The sequence below is a fragment of the Plectropomus leopardus genome, chromosome 5 (assembly GCF_026936395.1).
Source record: "Plectropomus leopardus strain MGB_pleo_1.0 chromosome 5, ASM2693639v1, whole genome shotgun sequence".
Classification (NCBI taxonomy): domain Eukaryota; kingdom Metazoa; phylum Chordata; class Actinopteri; order Perciformes; family Serranidae; genus Plectropomus; species Plectropomus leopardus.
Window position 1 is genome coordinate 35,537,515 of NC_142180.1, and position 25,986 is coordinate 35,563,500.

At 37.4% G+C, this 25,986-nt stretch overlaps 1 protein-coding gene across 1 annotated transcript; it reads right to left on the reverse strand.

Annotated features, from left to right (window-relative positions):
- Nucleotides 1-499: 499 nt before the first annotated feature.
- Nucleotides 500-25,670, reverse strand: slco2a1 (solute carrier organic anion transporter family, member 2A1). The gene is made up of 14 exons (XM_088078092.1): nt 25,478-25,670; nt 16,530-16,667; nt 14,446-14,608; nt 12,725-12,937; nt 11,517-11,615; nt 11,283-11,422; nt 9,635-9,707; nt 9,345-9,509; nt 8,031-8,235; nt 6,495-6,642; nt 3,813-3,976; nt 3,594-3,658; nt 2,595-2,715; nt 500-1,966 (listed from the first exon to the last, which is right to left on the reverse strand). The coding sequence occupies exons 1-14, from the start codon at nt 25,535-25,537 to the stop codon at nt 1,846-1,848; spliced, it is 1,875 nt and encodes a 624-aa protein (XP_087934218.1). The 5' UTR covers nt 25,538-25,670; the 3' UTR covers nt 500-1,845.
- Between the last annotated feature and the right edge of the window lie 316 nt (nt 25,671-25,986).

Genomic DNA, 25,986 nt, shown 5'->3' on the forward strand with positions numbered 1-25,986 from the left:
TATGCCAATGTGTGCTACACTCATCAATATACCATAAAAGTAGTTCCTTTCCATAAGTGAAAGTACTAATACTATACTTTGAAAATATTTTGGTACAAATAAAAATTCTGCATTGAAAGTAATGTATTAAGAGTAAAAGAAAGAAAAAATTTAAAGTGTGCAGATAATAAGTGTGCTACAATATACCATAAAATACCATACCATAAAAGTACTAATATTCTGGTACAAGTACACATCCTGCATTGAATATCTATTATCTGTATTATCAGAAAAATGTATGCAAGTTTTAAAATTAAAGTCAAAATTATATTTAAAAAGAGTATGAGCGAGTAAGTGTGCTACACTGAACAAGATACCATAAAATAAGTTTCTTTACTTCAGTAAAAGTACTTATACCATGAAGAAATACTTTGCTTTGAGTAAAAATCCTATATCAGAAATGTTATTTAAATAAAGCCAAATAGATGAAGACAGAAATGAAAAAAGACTTCACACTGACTTGATTAATTGTACATTATATTAGCCAGTAATACTTACACATTTATGCACTTCACTGTAGTAAACAGTCATATAAACACACGAGTAGAAAGCACAATATGTGTGGTTAAGTCAATTCATGAGTAACAGTTTATGCACTTAACATCTGAAAATTCATTAGTATTGCAATTAAATCATGTGTTACATGTGATCATATATAAAATGAGTATTGCAGTTATCACAGATGTCTCTGTGTATGAGACAAACATTTATAAAAATAAACTTAAATATTAAGCTAATACAGTTAATTAGTTACAGAATATGTTCCCATCAGAAATAGAAATCTGAACAGATTCCCACCTTACAGGAACAAGTAAAACACAAAGAAATTTATCTGTTGTTTGAACTCTCATCAACGTCTCAGATACATGTAAAATATTGTGAGGTACCACACAAGAGTATGGAGGATGAAAAATGACTACGTATCAGTAAATACATTTTATGATAAAAGTATAAAATAATAAAGGAATAAATAAATAAAATAATAAATAAATGCAAAATTAATCATTGTAGTTTACAAAAATGTAGAAATAAATTTAAGACATTTATTTTATTTATTTATGTACTCTTAAGTTGTCAACTTTATTTATTAATTTATGCATTTATCAAAGTATTTCTATTTTTTATATTTCATTTTTATTAATTCATGCACTAATTCATTCTTTTATTTATGTCCTTATCAATCAATTTACTTAACCCTGCTTTTAATTATACATTTGTTTATTTATTTCCATATTTGTCAATGTATTCATGTGCCACACAAAAGTATGGCAGCTGATTAATGGCAATAAGTATCAATAAATAAATACAGAAGTTTAAAAATTAAAGAATAAATGCATAAATGAAGAAATAAATACAGGGAATAGAAATTTATTTATTTTTGAATTTATTTCAGCATTTATTTATTCTTTTATTTATTCGTTTCCATATGTATCCCTGTATTTTATTTATTTCTATTAATGGATTCCAGTATTTATTTATTCATAAATTTATTTATCAATACTTTAGTCATTTTTCATTCTCCATACAAGAGACGTGTTTAAGCAATCCTCTCTTAACTTGTATTAAGTGGGTCACAGTGCCAGAATAAGTCCAATCATACGCTCTAAAGCATCCGTAAAAATCAGACATTTTCTCTTTTGGAAAATGTACGTCCTCACTGCAGCCAGTGAAGCACCAGGTATGGAGGCGGGCCTGCAGAAATTGAGGTCAGTGACGGCCTTTCTTGGCTACGGCTCTGTTCTGCTCACCGTTCTTCGACTGTTTCGGAGACAGAGAGGTTCGGGTAGACAGGGACGCTCAGCGGGGTCACAGCAGTCCTTCAGGCCTCTTCTCCAGACTGTACTCCTGGGTCCGCTTCACCTTCCACCCCAGCATCATCAGGAGGACGATACCCATGACCTTATAACCCACCTGTAAGCCCAGGAACCTGTGGAGGGCAGACAAGTAGAGTCAAAACACCTTAGCATGCTACACATATTTTATTTGTAATAATAGTAATAATAATAATAATAATATATTACTTTTAAAGAGCTTACAAAAGGAACTCAAAGACACTGTACATTAGTTAAAAAAATTATTAAAATAAAATATATATATTGTATTTATTCCAGCTGTTATTCTTGCTTCTGTCTATGTTTGTTGTTCATTGTTGTAGCTTTGCATATTTATATTTTTGCATAATTGTTTTATACATTGCATTGTAGCACAAAGCAGTTTTATATTTTGCACACTCAGCACATAATCCATATTGTAATTTTGTAAAGTGCCAATTGTCTATTACTGTATTTATATTTATATTTTTACTTACTTATATACTCAGCATACTAAACACTTTATTTTTAAATATTTACATATTGTGCTAATTGGTTAATATTAATGTATTTGTATTTATATATGTTTTCATATACTTGTACTTATGCTTGTACTTATTCCCACTTGTGATAATTCTCTATGCTGGCATCAGAGCGACTAAGATCAATAAAGTATTTCAACAGTAATGAGGATGTACTGCATGTATGTATATAACTTGTGTTCTGAGTGATACGTTTACTTACCGGTTCCTCAAGATGTTGTTGTCATAGTAACCACAGCTATACTTTTTTCCGCACACATGTCTCCACCAGATACATGATGTATCAATGGCCATCCCGAAGAGAGCCGGAGCAGGAAGCCAGGCTGACACACACACACACACACACACACACACACACACACACACACACACACACACACACACACACACACACACACACACACACACACACACACACACACAGAGAGAGTATGTAAACACATTTCTGTACCCATACTATATGACAGAGCTACAGCCACTAGAGGGCAATCCAACATTTGCTTAAAAGTGCTTTTACATTTAAATTAAAGTTAAGTATAAGTACGCTCCATAACGGTTGTTGCAGCACCAAATAGCAGCCAAACATCCCAGCTGTACAGAGCCATTAAAAGTGCAATATTAACTAAATAAATAATTAAAATTAATGTATAATTTATAAAAACATATAATTTCTCAGAAGAAACTGACTGGGTTATTTCTTTACTAATCTTCAGTTCGAAATTCTTTTTTTTTTTTTATGGAAATGTTTATTTTTAAATAAGTATTTAAAGTGTGTGTTTTTCATTTATAATGGCTCATTGACACTTTTACTTCATGTCGCATTTTATTTTTTTAATGCCACTTTTCAAGTCACTTTTTATTCTATTTGAATTCTGTAAAAAAAAATATATATATATAATAAGTTAATAATTTCTTAAAATATCACATAATTATTTTTTTAATTTATAGAATTTACACAATTTATTTATGTAAGTATTTATACTAGAATTTCTTTATTATAATTTTTTATTTATTTATTATTATTTTTATGTATTTATTAAATCGACGCTTTGGGACTCCGTACAGCAATGAACATTGCTGAGTTTCAAAATAATAACAGTGAGATAGGAGGACACCCGGGGATTGGGAGGCTTATTAAAATAATTAATACGATCATTATGAGTATAGCACTACACACAAACAGTACTTATGTTTGACTTACCTAATACTCTCATGAGTAAAAACTGAATTCCTATAGCAAACGACTTCTCTTCAGCGGGAACACATCTGAAATGAGCATGAAAAGAAATTAAAAGGATACAGAATAAAGTCTGCATTTTTCTATCGATGCACTGTGCCATTTTTTAACTGTAGTATTTTTTAATTCAATCTGAAAATAACCAAAGTGAAACAACTGTAATGTTCTGTCATCCCTCCGTACCTGAGCACCATCATGTACATGGGGTTGTGGGTGAGGCAGGCGATCAGCGCCGCCAGAGAGATGACAAGAATGGCGGGGAGAAGAAAATGTGGGCAGCTGTTTGAACAGGGAGTTGGACGGGCAGTACCCTGACTCCCAGATATACACCGGCAGTGAGTATAAAGCTGTAAACAGAAAGAAAACACATATTAATGTTGTTGTAACCTGTGCAAACAACTTTTTCCCTATTTTTTTAAAGTTGTACTACATCTGCTATGATACTTATTTCAGTAAGAATTTAATATAATTTAATACAAGTATGTAAAAGAGAAGCTTATATGATATAATAGAAGAGGCTTTCACATTTTTTAATGACATAAAATCCGTCAGTACTTTATGTATACTTCACTGTGAGATGTGAAGCCTTTATGTGTCTTAAAAAACAGAACATGGCTTTACAGCCTCGTAGTGGTGGCGATGCAACCACAGTGTAGTTCGCTTTAGCCTTGCATTACCTTTATATATAAATATATATGCACACACATACAAAAGTAGAAACAATAGGATTTTTTTGAAAAATTATAAGTTAATCTGCGAAAAATATATTTTGGAAACTTGTTTTCTACACTAAACATAACAACAACAACAACAACAACAACAACAACAACAACAACAACAACAATAATAATAATAATGATAATAATACATTGGATTTATATAGCGCCTTTCAAGAACTCAAGGTTGCATTACAAATAAAATAAATAAATAAAAAGGGGGGTTGGAGGTATTTTTAGGGTATTTTTTAAAAATTGATTCTGTCAAACAATGTTTTCTGTACATTGGTATGAAAAATTCTACTCCCACCCAACCCCAAAGAAACCTGAACATGTTATTCATTAAAAACAGCAACCCTGAGGAACTCCATAGGTATCTATAAAAATCTAAATACATAAAGAGTTTATGTAAATGTATAAAATTTTTGTCTAGCACCCGAATGAATTAAAGTTGTGGACACAGGAAAACGACAGTAATTATGTTGTGACTTTCCAGGATTAATTCATTAGCTGACGCCTTCACTGCCTCGTTTGTGCTGCGGCGTTACACTTTGGGCTCAAACTGACTAATTCTCTGTTAGCAGTCACACAATCCACCCACAGGAGGATTATTCACAAGCTGTGACGTCTAAATCCTGACGTTTTGTCCCCCTTAAAACACCTCCTATATGCTTTGTGACTAATAAGCATTGATCGGATTGATTTTGAGCCACTGGTGTCCTGTTAGCGGCAGAGCGTCTCTGTCAGGTCTGACTGCGCCTCCTACAGCTCCTCTCTGATGATGAGACACTGTGTGTGATAGCACTGCTGCTTTATATCACTGCGGATATGAAATGTGTGATCGTTTGTCACAAAGTTGAGGCATCTAAGGCCAAAGTCACCTCCTGTATGTTTAAAGTTGAAGGCCCCCCCTGTGAAGCGGATTCTCTCTATGCAGCGTATGAGCTCCCTGCAGCGCTCTGCTCTGACACAGTTAAAGGTTAATTACACCCTTACAGACACTTTGCAGATCCTGTGCTAGGACAAGAACCAAACACTTATTCCCTCACTGAGAAAATTATACAAGATTATAGATGGAAATGATCCACTTCAAAAATCTTTTCCAGCTGTTAAACAAATCAGATGTATTCTTTTTTTTTCCTTTTTAATAAACTTATCAAGCATTCCTATCTGATGTGATTTCTCTGCATCAGGTAATTTCCCTAATTACTGCTGATGATTTATTGTGCAATGTTGCTCCAGTGTTGCACAAATACTCCACAGATTAAAAAAGTATGACTTAAAGCTATAGTAGGTAACTTTTTTGGGGAAACGTTAATAATCACCTTTAATCAATGAAGTGTGATGAGCAATAGCGGTGTGCGGTATCTTTTTTCAAGATTTTAGCAAATATTACCAAAAATGGATTGTTTTTATAACTGTCACTATCTCTGCCGCCTCGTGGTGACTCAAACAGCATTTACAAAAATCTTGCAGCCTTCCCTTTTTCCACACAAATTGGTGCATGTATGGAGGTTTTTTTCAATGCGGAAAACACGTTGCCAAAAGACTAGAGCTGCGTACATGGCTCTGCAGTGGACGAGTGGACTGTCTCATGTAATACTGTGTGGAGGCAGTGACAGTACCTGCGAATATGGCTAAAATGTTACCAAATACATCTTTAATGACAGCGTTATCTCATTCATTGCATACTTACCTTTCAACCCAGAGCAAATTTGTGCAATTTCTTTCAGAGACGTGGGAAAAAAGGGCAATGATCAACTTGTTAAGAAATCTATGGTAAATTACAATAATTGAAAAGATCTAATTTGTCATTATTTTTAAAAAGCTCAGGAAAAAATCAAGGGAAAATCAATATGTGTAATGATCATAATTACACCAGGTAATTTTTATGTTTTACTATTACTATTTATTACTATTTAAAATTGATTTTTACACATATATATAAATCTTGTTTTTAAATCTTGTTTTTATTTATATATTTTATTTTATTTATTTATTTTTTGATAGTTTTTGGGCTGTTTCCTCTTATATTTTTAAAATAAAACAAGCCAGTCTGCTTAGGGTTCAAAGGTGTATCACTATACAACAGCCTAACCTGCAGGTATATTTATTCTTTGGGTGGAAACCATGAAGAGGAGGCACAGACCTGAACCCTGTGGGTGTTGTTGGGGTCTTTGGTGAAGTTGGTGCAGCCCGCATGGCAGGGAGAGATATACTCGACACCGTCAGAGCCGCACACGGGGTTAAAGGCACCGGCAGGACACGAGCAGTTAGAGGAGCACCGAGCGAGAGACCTGCAGAGGGACGACAAAAAACAAGAGCAGCCCATGTTTCATTAGCGTGTGTTCGCTTTTCACTTAACTCCCTCTGGCAGAGGGGGTTAATATTTTTAAAAACAAACTAACGACCAACCTTTTTAGTTTGGCTTTTAAGTTAACATTATCTATTTATCTATTGATTATTCAATTATACATTTTAGTCTGTTTCACACTTCTATTATTTTCTATGTATTTTTTATTATTTCTAACATATTTATATGTTATTTCATTTTGTGCTTTTTTTCGGTCATTTACCTCTTATTGTGAGTATTTTGTGTACATATTTTTTAAAATTTATTTATAAGTTTATTTATTCATTTAATTATTTGTTTATGTATTTATTTGTATTTTTTCTATTTATAGGTTTTTATAGCACTCCTATTTTTTAGTGCTTTAATTGATGATAAAATCTTGTTTTTATTTATGTGTTTCTGTGCTTGTGCATTTGTGTGTATGTATGTATGTGTGTGTTAGTGTGTGCGTGTGTGTGTGCGTGTGTGGGGGGGCACTTTATGTTGCAATTTGCTTGTTTAGAAAGTGCTTTACAAATCAAATCTGATTGATCATTTGATAAGTACTTTGTGTCTGCAGCTAGTTGTTGTTGTTGTTGTTGTTGTTGTCTAAAAGTCACAAAGGTTCAAATATGATGTTTTCTGAATATTTAAACTCAGTCTGTCGCTCTGCCTGGAGAGTTATTACCAGTGATGTCTGTGCTTCACATCATTGTACTTTATAGGACCGGGTTGGGTGGTCTTCTCTCCGAGAAAGACGTGATATTCACCGAAATCTTTTCATCTATAAAGCGTTTTCTGGAAAATCACCGTATTACCTCTCAGAATCGCTCCGTCTCTCAGATGGGCTTTATCAGACACGCTCCACTGACTTCATGTTTCCACGAGTCAGGTCTCGACTTTGAAAAACTGCTTCTAATTTTAGTGCAACAAACTCAAAATACAAAATACGGAACCTCTTTAAAATCAATCCACTTATATCTCCTGAAAATTTCAATCTTTACCTCTATATATTTTTTTTAATTTTACATTTAAATAATCCTAATTGATCTATGAAATTATTTTACCTACTCTGTTTTTTTGTTAGGATTTTTATCATATCTATGAGAGTATTACCTCTTGTTAGTAACATCTTTCTGTTTTTTTTGTTTTCCTTTTCTACATTTTTTGACTCGATGTCATTGAGTGACTCCCACTGTCTGTTCAGTTCATCCTTGAGTCAAAGTGAATTTTTGTGTCAAATTCTCCCTTTAGGCATTTTTGAGATATTGTGTTCATAAGAATGGGAGAGACGGAAAACCCAAAAACATGATTTCTCTGGAAATATGTGTCTCCTTTCGTCTCCTGACTCACCCAAACTGTCCCATCTGGTAATGATTGAGCTCGGAGACTTTCTGCGTGGGACAGCCCATGAAGAAGAGCGGGATACAGAGGAGGGTGGACACGGTCAGCATGGCCACGGAGAAGCGTGGGATGGTCTTCAGAGAGAGACTCGCCCTCTTCATGATGACGCCGCCGATCAGCATCCCCACGGCGACCGCAGGCAGATTCACAGCACCTGGAAACACGAACCGCTCCGTGAGCTCAAGGTGGTAAAGATGGTAATCATAGCTTATGGGAATGCCCTGAGATTTAGGTGTTTTGGGGAAAATGTAGTTAAATATTTACCTCAGATGGTTAAAAATAATATTTCACAGACATATCAGCATCTGTGTATATTTTTTTATGTTTTTCCGATAAGAAAACTTTTTTTACAGACCTATAATGCAGAAAACAATAATAATAACTGATAATTTATTTTATTGTATTTATTCTTTATTTAAATGGTCAGCAAAGAGCATACAGTACTGATGTGTATTTTATCTTTATATTCTTTATTTAAATTCTCAGAGAAGACTGACGCTGAACACATACAGTACTGACGTATATTTATTTAGTCTTTTATTTGTTTGTGTGTTATGTTCAATAAGAAAACTGTTTGTTTTAGAAAGCAGCCTTCTGAGTACTTTTGCATAGTCATATTGGTGCAAAATTAGTGCACAATCCACATAGAAATTATCTATTTTCATTCCAGCTCAAATTTCACTTTATCAGTGAATTTTTCCTCTATAAAATTGTTATTGGTCTCAAAAATACCATATCGATCGGGCTCTAGAATAACCCAAAGGACTTATATATATATATATTTAAATATCTAGTTCGGATTAAAGTAGAAAATGATGCAGAATATGCTTTTTAGGGCTTGGCTACCCTGTGATTGACAACTTGCTATCTAAGCAACTATACGTCCAGTTCTTTTATACAGTCTATTGTCCCACACCTTGACATAACCGACAGATGTAATCTAAAAATACATTTAATATTGCAAAGAGGCATCTTAAAAGGAAGCTCAAACATCCAAAAAATCTTGATGATGACGGTAAAAACCTAATTCGCTCTTTGGAAAGTGACCATGGTGCAAGTTGGCCGAAGCCCTCCAGAGTGTCCATTAAATGACTTTAACAGACTGTTTTATTTTACCTCCATAGAGGTTTTAATACATTTACCACGCTGCACGTTATGAGCTGAATTATTTAACAGCTGACATTGATTTCAAGCAGTTGACTGAAAGGGCAAAAGTAATCTATTAAGAGGATCTTTTTCTGACATCTTTATATTTGTACCTACCTACTAGCAGGCTGCCGTAGGCAGGCGAGGCGCTGTACTGTCGCTCCAGAAACTTGTTGAGGAACGTAGCGAGACCTGCGATCACCGAGGAGAAGCAGCACTGAGCCAGGACGAGCATCAGGAAGAGAGGACTCAACAGGAGGTGGACAAACATCCTGGGAAACACTGACACACAGTCACATACAGACACACCGGTTACCACACTGAAACTTCAACGACTGCAGTAAAAACTCTCTCCGTTATTTAACGATTAAAAAACAGGCTGAGCACTCGAAATACGACAAACCTACTTTTCAGGAAATCAAGTAAAGAGACATCCCGCCTGTTAAAGTCATCATTTATGTCACTTTCACTTCCAATCACCTGCAAAAAAAAAAGAAAAAAAAGAAAAAAATGCAGGATAAACTGTATGTATGAAGGCATATATTCAGAGTGTAATAAATACATCTATGGAGGACAAGTAATGACAAAAGTATAGATTGATAAAATGTAGATAGTAAATCCACGAATAAAAAATATATAAGTATAAAGTAAGTGCAGGAATAAATTGAATAAACAGGAATAAACAATTAAATATGCAAATTAATAATTTAATAAAACCGTTAAATAATGCGTAAATAAAGACATAAATGCAGAGGGCCTAACTACCTCATTAACATGCAGACACAGCAATACATGCATAAATAAATAAATTTAACTGTTCAAAAATGTAAACATAAAATTAAGATGATTTCTTTATGGCTTATTAACTTTTATTTATTTATTCATGCATTTTTCTATTTATTTCAAAACGTATTTCCTGCTTAATTATCAACTTGTATTAATTTTTTTTATTTATAATATATTTCTATATTTACTTTTTATATATCTATTCCTGTATTTATTTATACATTTATTCATTTCATTTCAGAGTTACAATTCTATTATTTAAATTATTATTATCATTATTATTATTATGACTTTTCTGGAAACAATGAGAGACATCAACAAAAACAACGAAACAAACTTTCTAAAAATAATAATTAAAAAATCATGTACCCTCACATTGCTTTCAGATGACCTCTAGTAACCCTTTATCAACGCCATCCTGCCATGGTCCAAAGAATAATAATAATAATAATAATAATAATAATAATAATAATAATAATAAATCAGACTTATATAGCACTTTTCTAGGTACTCAAAGATGCAAATGTGTGAATTTCAGCTCATGTTGGGGTAAACCATTAACATATATTTTGGGACTGACCCAAACTGAACTTGCATTGTAAGAGCATTCCTTTATTTCATTTATTATATTTTTAAGTGAGCATATGTGGATATGGAAGTATCATATATTTGCTTTTTCTTTCAACAAAAACAATGAGAAACAGAAACTAAAGGAGAAAATAAAATAAAAATAAAAGAAATGCAATTATATTATGTAAATTGTACTATATTTGCATTACACAGGCAATATAATTGTAAGTTTCGGGAAAAAGAATCTGTATTTTCTTAAAGCTGTGATTTTAAAAGTCATAAATTGAAGGGAAAAAAATCAACAGAAACTTTAGAAGTTTTTAACCAGGTCATGTCCCGGACACAAAGCTGCAAGAGCCAAAATGTGGTTTCACATTTCACATAGTGGGAAATAAAAATCTGGCTTTACCTCATCTATGACTAATGTTTTCTGCAGATTTTTTTAAAAGGTCAAAGAAAAATTCACAAGCTGAAGTCAGTTCTTGGGAATCTAAATCTGTCCAATGATGTGATCTATGTCAGTTATAATTTGGAGTTACATGCTAACTTGTGAAAACTTCTTGCGCCTTCATGAGTGAAGAAGAGGAAAAGTAAAAATGCAGTGCGGACACACAGCCAGCAGGTGTCAGTAAAACATGAGAAACACGTCATGAAATGGGAAGATTTGACCTTAAAGATCTCTGCGAGAGTGTGACTTACATTATGCTCTGAGGGCATTTTACGAGGGAAGAAGAAGTAAGGGATGGAGGTGAGAAACAGGCAGCCGGAGGTGATGAGCAGCCCCATCCACCAGGCCCCGACCCAGCGGGGATCGCTCTGTCTCAGCTCCTGTTCAGCTCCTGCAGGAAACAGCAGTGAACACAGTCTCTCCTGCTGTAAGCTGTCTGGAAAATCATTTTTGGATGGATGGAAACATAAAGACTGCATCATTACCTAAACCAATTTTGTCCACGTCCACATAGATCCGCAGCATGACTGAGCCCATCAGGTATCCAATGGCAGGCCCAAATACAGACACTGCAAACAGGATGGCTGCGAATAAACAAAAATCAACTGTGAGTTTCTGAAGAACTGTTCAGCTGTTTTATGTGGAGGATGAAACATGACATCAATAAAAAAAAATTTTTTAAAGCGTAAATACAGAACTAAACAAATGTATGAATAAATACAGAAAAAAACAAATGCATCAAAAACTAAATATAAAAAAAGTAAATGCTTAAATAAATATAAAATGAATATGGAAAAAAATAGATAGATAGATGGATAAATGTAAAAAATAAATGTTGCAACAAATATGGAAAAATAGATAAATGCATAAATACATGAGGACAAAAAATAAAAGTTAATAATTATACAGGACATAAACAAATAAATATTATAAATGCATTTCTATAATTTTTTTACAAACACATTAAATGTTTTTGTATGTGTATGAGGTAGAAGATCCTAACTCTGCAATTACTTATTAATTTTTGCATTTATTTCCATATTTATTTATTTATTGCTGTATTTATTTATTAATACTAATACTATAATGTTTTATCCCAACAGCTTAATAATTGTTGCCAAAGTGTGACCTCACAATTACGACACCTCTATCTCTTTTTCCTTATTTGCAAAACTAAAAACTCACTGGCATTATTTGACAAAATATCGACATTTTGTGTAGGTTCATTTTGGTGTTTATGCACAAATGGCCCTTAAAATCTGAAAAAAAAGCTGTGGGTTAGGAGGTAGAGTGGGTTGTTATGCAACTGAAAGTTTGGCGTTCGATCCCCAGCTCCTCCAGCATGCATGTTGGAGTATCTGTGGGCAACATACTGAACCTGGTGATTTTGTATAAATGTATCAAAACTAAGTAGCACCTCTCACATTAGCCACCGTTTTATGAATATATGTGTGAATGGGTGAACGTGACACATGTTGTCAAAGTGCTCTGACTGGTTGAACGACTAAAAACGCACTACAAAAGTCAGTTTTCAATTTTAAACTTCCTTTAAATTCAAAGGTCAAAAAATACGAGTAAAACTCTTCCCAGTTGCATCATCAAGGCTGCAGAATAACGTAGAATTACAGCATGAACCTCAGCTTGTGTTCTCTTTATCTAAACAAATCAGTCCTCTGAACTTCAGGCCGTTCACCTATGTAAAGAGGGGAGTTTGCAGGTCCAGCAAAATCGTCTATGTACGAAATCCCAAACGGCTGGATGGGCACCGAGCCCACGCCGAACAGCAGCTGAGCGCTGCCCATCAGCAGCCACAGGTTGTTGGTGTCGGTCAGACGCCTCGTCTCGTCGCGGCCACATGACTCCTGTTCGCTGGAGTTTCTCTGCAGGGTGCAGATGTCTTGGTGGTCTGGGTCACAGCAGGTGGTCATGCACGGACAGAGAGGGGAGGAGAGGGGGAGAAAGTTAATGAAAAGCCAGCAGATGCATGTTCAACTTTTTTATTTAATTTCCTGGAGCTTCTCTGGCTTCACTGACACACCAAGGTATTTATTCTGCAGGCAAAATTAAAGGGAAAGTCTGGATTTTTTCAAAGAGGGTTGCATGAGATCCTAACCACAGTCAGTGTGTTAACTACGGAGGCACACACCCAGTTTGGAGAAGACCTTTTTTCTGTTAATAATGTAAACGGCCCATTTTTAAGGTGGTGTATGTTACAAAGAAATAAACACCATAATCCTCAAAATTCTGACTTCGTGCTTTTTATTACCAGCACGAACTTGTACTTTTACTTTCAACACTCAAGTCTTTGAGACCTGGGTGAAATTTGCTTGATTTCTTTGAAAAACATGGGAAGAAGGCAAAAAAAAAAAAGACCCAAAAAATGAGCAAAAAAACGTAAAATGTACCAGAAAATTACCCGTGAAATAGTAAAATTAATTAATTAAAAACAGAAATGACCTTGGAAAAGTGCTTAAAAACTATAATAATTCTGTAACAGAATTTAAAATGTTATTATGAATAATTGTCCCTTGACATTTTCCCCTATTTTTTGAGGGCATCTACTAATCTCTTGCCATTTGTGGAACAAATCTTATGAAGTTGCTAATTGCCTTTATCCTCATGGTTTTATTTAAAATTAATTGCACCAATTTGCTCAGGGTTCAAATGTTTAAATACTTGTGAAAGGTGACTGAAAGTAGCAGAAAAAAAGCGGTATCTTCCAGGTCTCAAAGGGTTAACTTAAACAATAGTCATTTTCTCAAAATATATTCTCAAGTGTGGCTTGCAGGCACTTCATCCACCACTAAATATAGAGTCACTTAAACTGATTTTGATTTTTTTAGGTGGCTGAAATACATTTTGTTGCTGCCTGAGTCCACTGCGGTACATTGCTTAGCTTCAGTGTCGGTGCTCCTGTCTGCTTCTCCAAACTGGGAGCGTGCTCACTGACATTTACTGCAGCTAATGCGCTGACTGCAGAAAAGTACCTCAAACAAACCCACTTTAAAAAATCCAAACTATCCATTTAATGAAAAAAGAGGGGGGTTGTTATGACAAATTAAATGCCCTGGAGGTGAATCTAATCTTAACTTTCAGCGAGTGCACGGACATTATGAATTTCCTTCTGATTTATGAAAAGTTCAGCCGGAGAGCAACAACAAGACTTTCTAAAAACACAGTTTCTCTGCAGAGCACAGACTGCAGACACTGGTTTGACTCCTGCTGAGTGCTGTGGAGCCTACGCTGAAAAGATGGCGCTCTGGACGAACCCTTGAGTAAAGTCTCATAAATTGCAGTGACATATTTGTACATTCACGAGTCCCCGGCTCTGGACTGAGTCACACTAACTGTCGCGGCGGTGCCAGTGGAGACGGCGAAGCAGCTTGGCGCTTGTATTCAGGTCTTTTGTCTTACTGTGCAAAACAGAGTCGAACTCGTAGGGCTGGGACACGAAGTGAGGTAAGGCCAGGATCATGGCGCTGACGGCCATCAGGAGTCCTCCGATTCCGATGACGCGAGGCCGGTGGACCCGGTTTCCAAAGTAGCTCACGAACACGATCAGCACACTGTTACTGATCTGAGAGAGACGTAGACAAACGCTTCAGAGAGGAGCCAGAGGAATCAATCATTTCACACCTCATGCATCAAGCTGCAGGTCTCACAGTTTTCCAACATTACTGATGGACTCTCACAACCAAATATGGAAGTGGTAAGAGTTGCACTGTAATCCATATTTAGTGGGGTGTGCACATAAGCCAGGCACAGTTCTGAACTGAGGGAATACTTCGCCTCCCAAAGGACCATTTGTGTGTCAATTATTCAACCTGAGTTACAGTGAATTCATGAGGAAAACTTTTTCCCACATGCCTCCGCGGTGAACAAAGCATCCAAAAAAATGAGAAAATTCTTTACAAATGGAAGCCGGAGGGGTTCACATTTAACAACAGCAAAACTGCATCAAAGTATCGGTTTACACACAATTTGTGAAGTATAATCCAAGTTTAATTTATCCATTCAACAAACAGCTCTTTCCAATAAGGAACTGGATGGAAAGTTCAATCAACGCTCTCCTCAAAGCCCGACTGCACTGACAGAATTAGTAATTTTACGTCGCTGAACACTGGAGCTGCTGTTCTGCTGCTGCCTCGGTCAGCTCGTTTTTTGGGTTTTCAGCCTGCAGCAGCTGTTGTGTTCATTGATGTAAAATAACTGTTTTTGTCAGTGGAGTCTGGCTTTGAAGAGAGCATTGATAAGTTTCTCTTTTTGACGAATTTCCCCTCAGAAAGACCTGTCTGTTTTATTTATTTAATGTTTATTTGAAAGCGACACATAACACAAATATAAATATGTAAGTTAGACTACAAGTTATTTATCGTGGAGGCATGAAGAAAAGTAGTTTTCTTCATAAATTCAACATAACACAGGGCAAGTACCTGATGTATAAGTTATCATTTGGGGGAACTAAGTATTTCTTTAACATCGAGGCAAAATAATAAAAAGAGCCATTTTATACGAAGTCACCAAATCATATTTTAAACACCACTGAAATGTGAATGTTGTTGACTATTATTTCTACTTCAGCAACGTTTCTAATCGATAAATCATGCATATCCAGAGTAGAAATCAGCACTAAACACAGAAATGTTATAATGTATGTATATCATCACCTTTTCTGTTAATGTTGTAAGCTTTTTAGCAAGATAAGCATTCATTCATTTTCATGTTTCTGTCCACCTGATGGATGTATGTTCAATATTCACTTTTATTGTTGCTCTGTTTTTGGTTTCCATCAACTTCTGAGAGAAATATCTGGCGCTTTAGTTGCTAAATGCCCCACAGTGTTTTTAGTGCACTGTGAAGTTGTTAAAAATAGTAATGGGCCATAAAACCAAAAAAAAAAAAAATGAAGCTGAGAGATGCTTTTAAAACTGTAATTCTAAGAGGAGCTGCAGAGACAGGTGATAATTATCTGTGGGTTCATCAAGAACAACCTCTTTTCCATTACATGTAGCAGCTTTTAAATAACAACTCTAAAAGGAGATGCAAAATTGAGAACTTGTTTTCATAAAATATCACACAATCAAATCAGATCTCGTAAATCAAATTAGAGCTCAGAGTGCAGCCAAATCCTGGGAGCTGCAAAAGCTCCCAGGATTCAAAAACCCTAAAGGTAGCAACGTCAACATCGTGATTTAATTAGCAACAAGTGACCCCTGGTCATGCATACTTGAAACTCCACTGGAAAATATTTATCTGTATGATTAAATCCCACTTGAGCATTAAAAAAAAAAAAAAAAGACATACGGCACATTTGACCGTTTCTTTGACCCCTCGTATCTGTAATAAAAGCGTTCCAAAATGCTTGAGTCTGGCTTCAGTTCAGGAAGTGTGATTCAGATTTGTTGCTTGTCTCCAATCCCGCCTTTGTCACCGGTATCCTCGAAATAAAGCTATCATGATCTCAGGCTGCGTGAGGTTGTGTTATTGTTGGCTCCTACCTCATGGAGAGAGGAAATAGTTCCTGAGGAGTAGCTGCTGAGGCCGTAGCGTCTCTCGATTGTGCTGATGGTGCTCTTGAAGTAGGAGCTGTACAGCAGCTGGGAGAACTGCAGGAGGCCGTGACAGAGTACAAACAGCTGGGACACACACACACACACACACACACACACACACACACACACACACACACACACACACACACACACACACACACACACACACACACACACACACACACACACACACACACACACACACACACACACACACACACACACACACACACACACACACACACACACAGAGGAGGATTCAGTCTCTGACAGTTTATACAGAGGTTATAATATTCACACTCAATTTACGGCCTGCGGGACAGATCTGCCGGGTGATTCCCCCGATCATTTTCTAATTCACAATAAAAATTAAGAGAATCACACTGCAAACTGTTTTTGTACTTTTAGTAAAGGTGTCAGAGTACATAAAACAGCATCAAAATAGTTTGTTTATCAAAAAAAAATGCCAGTGGAAGATCCCTGACAGAAACATCCCACAATCCAAAAAACATCCAAAAATCATACAAATATCGTAAAAACCTAGAAATGTGCCATGATCCTAGAAAAGTCCTATAATCCAAAAACATCCTAAAATCCTAGAAATGTGCTAAAAATTTGAGAAATGTCCTAAAATCCTAGTAACGTCCTGAGTTTCTAGAAACATCCTAAAATTCTTAAAAATGTTCCCACAATCCTAGAAATCTCCTAAAATAAAAAAAGACTTCCTAAAATCCCAGTAATGTCCTAAAATCCTTGTGACATCCTAGAAATCTCCTAAAATCCTAGAAACTTGCTTAAGTCCAAGAAACATCCCATAAGCCTAGAAACGTCCTAAAATCCAAGAAACATCCTAAAATCCAAAAAATGTCCTAAAACCTTACAAATATCCTAAATCTGAGAAAAGTTCTAAAATCATAGAACTGTCTAAAAATCCCACAAGAATCCTACAATCCAAGAAATGTCCTAAAATCCTATTAACGTCCCGAGATCCTAGAAATCTCCTAAAATCCTAGAAACACGTATGGGGCCACAGCAACTGGCCTGTCCTCCTGTCATTTTGCAGAAGTATCCCTGGGTTTTAGTCATAAATGTCAAGTGTCAAGTGCATTTTTTGTGCAGTTTTCGGCTGCAAGAGCCGCTTGGCTGCATGCACACAGAAGCAGATCACAGCCAAAAGCTTTTTCCTCCCGAGAGGCTTGAACTGTTCCAACAAACAATTCAGAGGAATCTCAGTGTCATGTCAAATGTGACGTCTCGGAAAAGTCCCGGATTTGCATTGAACACAACTTGCTTGGTGCTTTTTGGCCTCACAAACACACTGAGCTGACGTCAAATCACCCAACAAAGTGCAGACTTACACACTATGAGTGTATCTGTGCAGTAAAATGCAGCGAGGAACAGCTGCTTCACAAAACACATGGCACAACCGACAAGTACCAACACATCGGGTCTGTGTCGCGTTCACCAACACAAAACACGAGTCGACGTTTAAAGAGCTAAAACTTATACAGATGGTTTGGACAAGGTGTGAAAAGTGGCAATATATAAAAATTAGTAATATAAAACATGTAATTATTACATTCAAAGTTCTATGAACAGATACACTGATTTTCCTAAAAAACAACATGGACTCATTCATAAGTAATCCCTCTCACTTATCACCTATGACCACTACAAGTGTGAGTCGGGGTATTTTCCTGCAGGTACTTTGCCCTCACCCTGGGTTGATTTCTCATTTTTTATTGTAAAAGCACATCTGTTCTAAATATTGTTTATCTGACTCAGTACTAATAATATAATGATATATAATTATAATAATAATAATAATAATAATAATAATAATAATAACCAACCACCACTAATAAATACACTGCAGACATATACAGCTGTCACCACACAAGATATTGTAACTAACCAACACAAATTTATACTTACTCATCGAATATAGACACACACACACACACACACACACACACACACACACACACACACACACACACACACACACACACACACACACACACACACACACACACACACACACACACACACACACACACACACACACACACACACACACACACACACACACACACACACACACACCTGCCTGATCCCCACCCACAGACACACACATACATATACACAGACACAAACAAAGACACATGATAAATAAGACACGAGGAATTTGCGATTTGGGCGATTTGTGGCTCAAATCTATAGATTGAGCTCCAGACGTTGTCAAAGTGTTTGCATTTGTTGCTGCTGTCTGACATTGTCCTTTCAATACAAAGGAAATAATTCATGAAAGTACAAATCGAGTACTTTTAGAGTACTAAGTTACTTTCCACCTCTGGTTTCTGCAGCTGTTTTGATGAAAGTTTTTCACAATCTGACAAAAAGTAGCACCCGAGCAGTAATTCTTCTGGTTTTCCTAAAAAACTAAAAGCAGCACGGATCCAACAGAGAAATGTAATCTGTGTTTCAGTGATGAGATTTTGGACTCACTGTGCGACTGAAGACTGATTGCATGATTTTGTCTTTTTGGACTCGATGTGAAAAAGATCAAGGTGTGTGTCAGGAGGCGTTCACTGACCTCGCTGAGGGGGGGTTCACGAATTCACGAATGACACTGGGGATGCGTGTTGAGATTAGGAATGAATCAGCTATGAAAACAGAGATAAATCCAGGCTTTCAGTTTGTTTACCGGCTGCCAGGTCGACTGAGGGAGAATAAACTGTGAGTTTGACTCAGAACAGTTAATGCTCCTGTTAAAGCTTGGCTTTATGTTCTGTGCGCGCACACAATAGACGCTTTCACACTGTTGCTAGTATTTCATCCTCGTTTTGTCTCAAATGGATCCATTCGCTCGAGCAGGCAAAGACTTTCTTTTGTATGCGATTTAGATTCAAACAAAAATTTAGAGGTCTGCGTCTGTTTCTTTAACCACAGCTCTGGGTCAACTTAAAATCCACTTAAGCCTTTAACGAAGTCGGATTTATGTTTTTACTGCAGATAACGCCTGATACAAACATCATCTTTCAGGGACAAGTCTATGGCTTTCTGAATATTTGGCTTTAACACATAATAATTTAGATAACACATAATCCGTCAAAGCACAAAATTTCACAATTAGCCTGAGAAACTGCAAAACCTCATTGCTCCCAATTAGTTTTAATGACAGCAGGTCAACATCCTGTCATTAAGCAGTTCCTGATGACAGGATGTTGCAGTGTCTTAACTTTGATAAGATATTTATGAAGTATTATAAAATGTGGAAAAAAACAGGCAGCAGAAGCACAACAATCTGTCAACATCATGTCACACTGAAGATGCAGGATTTAATAATTAACCCCACTGTTAATGCAACTGCTTTAAGCCTATTTAATGTCTGCAAGCAGGAAAGCGATTGTGCAGAGTCGGATCCTCGGTGGATTATGTTCATATTTATCCTTTTTGAACACTCTCCGTCTGTCTGGACGTTATTGTCCCAGCCTTCAACCCTGCTGCGAGGGGAAGAATCGAAGGAAGTCTGCACACTAATTTCAAATGGTTTTATTCCAGACACACGTGTTGCAGCTATGAAACTGGACATAATGACCTATTGGGTCAAAAAAAAATGAAATAAAGGAAAAGCTAACTCTCTCAGGACACTTGAAAGAAAGTAATGCCACAGAATCGACTCCCTTCATTGTGCAGCCAACAGAAAAAAAGTTGCTGCACAATAGCATTGTGATCAAACGAGCACTTTCTCTGATTTTAAGCAATTCAGCAGGAATGATGTTTTTTGTGGACACAGAAGTTAGGACATCTCTTGGTTTGCAAAGCGGAGCTTTGTCCTGCAGCACAAAGCAGGTGAAAATAAATATCTTCCAAAGTGAGGACACTTATCTTTTGAGTCGCTCAGCAAAATTTAACTAATTTAGGACAGTGGACACTGGTTGTTGTATTGCGTTACTGTTTTTTCACTTTACAAACTATATGACTGCAGCAGCAGGCCCCTAAAAAACACACATCTGGGGGTTATAAAGTCACAGGAAATCCAGCAATGGGCTCCTAAAAAACACTCATGTTTGAGGTCTGAAAAGCTGCAGGAAAAAGATCTACAGGTCGCTAAAAAACACCTACATATGGGAGCTAAAAAGCTGCAGCTAATGCAGCGATGTGCCCCTAAAAAACACATTTTTGGGGGCTGAAAAGCAGTGACAAAAACTGTGACCTGTCACCAAAAATCTCTATGTTAGGGGGCCTAAAATGCTGCTGAAAATACAGCAAAACACCTACATTTAGGAGCTGAGAAACTGCAGTCCCAACCGCTGCCGAGACGTCAGAGGCACAGCGGGCGCGTACACGGTGTGTCTCTGACCTCTGTCAGGACTCCTCCCTCAGCTGACGTGAGACACCGTGTCTCTTACTAATCTGACACTGAGGCTAGGGGGCAAAGTGTCTCTCTCCTGACCCTGAAACTGTGTCAATCAAATCATGCATATTCTTTAAAAACTGTTTTTTTCTTCCTTGAATGTGTTTATTTTGTCTCTTTTGTATGACTGAATTTTTTTCCACTTTAATGACTCGTGCCATGGGGTAGAGGGTGGCTGTGGAGGGTGGATTTGAGCGGGTCGAGAAAGTGGGCATAATTAATAATAATTATGAACCGTCATTTATGTAAAATAATAAAAAAAAAAACACAAAAAAAGGAGAAAATGGACAAAAGGACAATACAAGACATTTGATGAAGTCACCGAAGGTCTAGGACATTGTGACAGGCTGTTTTCTATTGTTTTGCAGAACAAACAATCGAGAAAATAATCCACAGATTAATTAGTCATGATCACAATCTTTCGTTGCAGCCCCGCTCAGGCGCACCGAGGTGTGCAGAGAATTCAAGCTTTCCAAGATTTCTCGCCCCGCTCTTCAGGATGTAATCATCGTGTGCCCCTGAGCAGAAACTTGGCTCAGAAGTCGGCAGAAAAATCTTTAAAGAGAATCTGATTGGTGACCTGGGTGCCAGCTGAGAGGTGCAGCCCACAGCAGATCGAGTGAAAAAAACAAACAAAATGTTCTGAAGAAAGTGAGCAAATAAAGAGCGAAGCGCTGTACAGCCTGTACTGCTGTCAGGAAAAGATGGATGAAAACAATGCTGAACAACTGGCTCTGCTGAGTGCTGAGTGATTTGGTCCCTTGGTGTCTTTTGTTGCTAAACAGGACGCCAACAGTAATCAGGAGCTCTGTCGTCACAGTTTGACACAATTTAAAAGATGCCTCTCTGCTTCCAACCCAATCACCAGAAGAAAGAGCTGGAGCTGCACCACTCCTCAAGCTACGGATACATTACGTTTTCATCTTATTATCCAGCAGATATGTTTAAACTTGATTAGGTTTAGGCACAGAACCACTTGGTTATGGTTGGAAATTTCGGAACCAAACCATTTCCAAAATGTCCGTGCCAATACATGACCTTTTCTATGAGGAAAGATTTTTGGCTTAAAATACCTGATTTTGAGGGCACAATGCCCACTGGGAGAGCAATAATGTCGTGGTGGAAAACAACTGCTTTCATGCCACTGTCCCTGCAGAAAACACAGCAAAGAGACCCCAAAAACACCCATGTTTGGGGCTGAAAAGCTGCTGGTCCCTAAAAAAACTTCTGTTTGGGGGCAAGAAAGCCAAAAGGAACACAGACATAGGTCTCCAAAAAGGTCCCATGTTAGGGGGCTAAAAAGCAGCTCTAAATGCAGCAACTGGCCCCTGAGAAACACACATTTGGGGACTATAAAGTTCCAAGAAATGCAGTAACAGGCCCCCCAAAAATACCCACTTTCGGGGACAAAAGCTGCAGGAAATACAGTGACACATCCCTAAAAATGCCCTTGTTAAGGGGCTAAAAAGTCACCGGAAAAACACCCATGTTTGGAGTCTGAAAAGCCACAAGAAATGCAGTGTTAGACCCCCTAAAAAAATCACCCATTTTGGAGGGCTGAAAAGCAGCAGGAAAAAGAGCTACAGGTTGCGACACCCCTGTTTGGGGACTAAAAAGCGGCTGGAAATGCAACATCTGACCCCCTGAAAAATACCCTTGTTTAAGGGCTGATAAGCTGCCAGAAAAAGAAGTACAAGTTGTTAAAAATGCCCATGTTTTGTTTTTAAAAAGCCACTGGAAAATAACAGTGGGCCCCTAAGAAACACCCAGGTATGGGGACTGAAAAGCCGCTGGAAAAGAGACACGGCTCACGACAAAACATCCATGTTTCGGATCTGAAAAGCCACAGGAAAAGAGCCACACGTCGTGTCAACACGCTGGTCTGAGCACTAAAAATCTGCTGGAAATGCAGGGACTGGACCCTTAAAAAACACTTATGTTTACAGGCTGAAATGCCCCGAGAAAAAGAACCACAGGTCGTGAAAATAAAACACCCATGTTTTGTGTCTAAAAAGCGACTGGAAAAACAACAGTGGGCTCCTAAAAAACACCCAGGTATGGGGGCTGAAAAGCCGCTGAAAAAACTACAAAACACCGGTCTGGGGACTAAAAATCTGCTGGAAATGCAGCTGCTAGAAATGCAGCGACTGGACCCTAAAACAACATTTGTGCTGGAAAGCTGCTGAAAACGCAGCGACAGGTTCCTAAAAAACACACGCTTTCATTGCTCGCTCGTCTCAAACAGCGGTCTGCAGTTTGGCAGGTGTCCCCGCCACCTTCTGATGACAAAGTCAGCTCATATACATCATTTTAATGTTGAACATATTTGTGGTTTGCAGAAATGTTAACTCTTTCTTCTGGCTCCTGAGTTGCTGCTTCCACCTCTCCACGCTGCAGGAGCGACCTGCAGAAACGCCCGCTGACTCTCCACCCGCTGCTTTCGCTCTGAACTACTCCCACTGTGTAAATATACGTCCTCATCGCTCTGAACTTTAGGCACATTCACACCGCGCAGAAGTCACTGTGAACTCTCAGCCTGAATCATGCGATGAGCCGCTCTGTTTCCCCGCCCGCTCTATATTTGCACATGTTGGATTCAGCAGAGTCGACTCTAAAGACTTGAGATGATAAACAGGAGGAGGACTGCAGTAACCGGACCCACCGCATTCTGTGTGAAAGCCCTTAAACACCCCGCAGATTTCAAAGCAACCCTTCACCTCCTGGAAATTTAGGAATTGCTCAAGTGGCCTCCTCCTTCCTCACAGAGCATTGGTGTGTTAGTCATGCTTCATTCACACATCACAGCACCAATGAAGAAGACGTGTCATTTCTCGCTGAGTTACGCTGCGAGCAACATGGACCTCTGCCTCATTATTACTCACAGCCCTGGAACAAACTGTTTCTCTCCCATTATTACCATACGCTGAATATACAAGAGCTCCTCCTGGCACTCACACACGCTGCATTTCTGCCGCTCGTCAGTGAGAAATTTAAAATCCGAGCCAGAGGTGCAGGAAGCGCACCAAACTCTGAACCCAACACGGCTGCCAACACACATAAACCTTTGTCAGAGCTGACTCGCTGATGGATTTAGTGATACAAAAACATGTCAAAATTTCCCTCCATCAAAGTATTTCTGAGGCAGAACGACTAATGTCTCGGCCAAAATAATAAGTTGACTGATAGGAATTATTTCGATAACTGATTTAAGGCCTTTTTAAAGCAAAAAATACCAAACATTCTTTCGTTTGTTTGGCTCTCAAAAATGAGAATTTCTTGTTCTTATAAGACTTTAAATGAAATATTTTGGGGGTTTGGACAGTTGCTCAGACAATATATTTGATAATTTCACATTAGAGGTTGCAAGACCTTTATTCATTATTAATATAACTTTAAGTCCTAGAAATGTAATCTTTTTCATTTTTAATAAATGCAATTTTTAACTTGCCATTAAGGCTAGTCTGTGAATAACCTTTAAACACTGAAAAATATTTACTCAAGTACTGCATTTAAGTATAATTTTAAAGTAGTGGGGATTTTCTGCTTCTACTTCACTACATCTCAGAGGCAAATATTGTACTTTTAATTTCACTACATTTATTTGACTGTGCCAGATGACAGTTACTTTACTTTATATATTACTGAAACAAAATTATATACAACTATTTAATTCTGACAAGTACTACTAAAGGGTTAAACTATGCAAAAGTGTATGAAATAATTAAAGAGAGCTCCACCTTTATTGGCTGTAGTATTTATTATAACCCAGAGATGTTTATTTTTCCAAAAAGCATCATTCTGTATAACTACTTTTATTTTTGGCACTTTAAGTATATTTTGATTTTTTTTTTACTTAAGTAAGCTTTTGAATGAAGGACTTTTACTTGTAACAGAGTACTTTTACTCAAAATAGCTGAGTATTTCTTCCAGTGAAGTGAAAATAATAAGTTTATTGCTCTGAATAGTGTGAGGTAACAGCAATATTTTTCACTTACTATTTTCTTCTTCTTATTATTTTTTTTTTTATAACAAAAACTTTCTTTTCTTCGTGTCTCAACGTTGCTGATCTCTTGACCAGGTCGCTCGTGAAAAAAAGGATTCGAGATCTCAATGAGAATATTACCTGGTTAAATAAGGTCCATATAAAAAAGGCAAATCAAGTTTTAGCACATTATTGGCGACTAAAATAATAATAAAAAAAACTTTTTGAGGTAGGAGGCAGAAGCACCTCGACTTTATGACACAGAGCTTGTTGATCTGAGGTGAAAGCTCCTTTTCGGAAACTTCTCAGGTTTTCAGAGAAAGAAAAAAAAACACCATGAAATCACTTTTTTTTGTTACTTTCAGCATTAATATCAGTGTCACGTTATGCAGCTCTCTAAAAATAAACCTCGCGCTGATTCTTAAATAAACAACGAGCAGGTTAAAACAAGACGTTTGTCAGCAGCTTGCAGCCTGCAGCGCTCGCGCCTACCTTAATGCTGCAGCACAGCGTCCGCGGCTTCTTCATCTCTTTGTACGCGAGTATGTCCATGAGTGCAGCTCGTGTCCTCCGGCTCGCGCTCCGCTCAGCTCGTGCGGTGGGAAGCAGCCTGTCAGAGGTTGTCTTTGTTAGGAGCTGCTCTGCCGTTTTATGACCGTCGGTGATGTAATTGGACTCAGCCCACGGCCCCACGCGCAAATGTTTTGAAAGTTGTGAATTGGGAACACGCAGTCCCGCGCTGATTGGCTGAGTCACGCGCGTGCCTGTGCAACACCTGTGAGAGCGTGACCTCAGGCGTCGATCGTGATGTTTAAAGCGACAGCACGACGTGATGCAGGAAACACTGAGGGGGATTTTTTGAACATGAAATAGTTAACGCTCCGCTTTGTTCTCCGGCCGCTCGGACGGACGCGGAGCTTCATTAATTTTGGTATGCGGCTCTCAGTCTGAAGCTAATGAGAAGAAACTAATGAATGAACTCAACCTGAGAGTCACTGCAG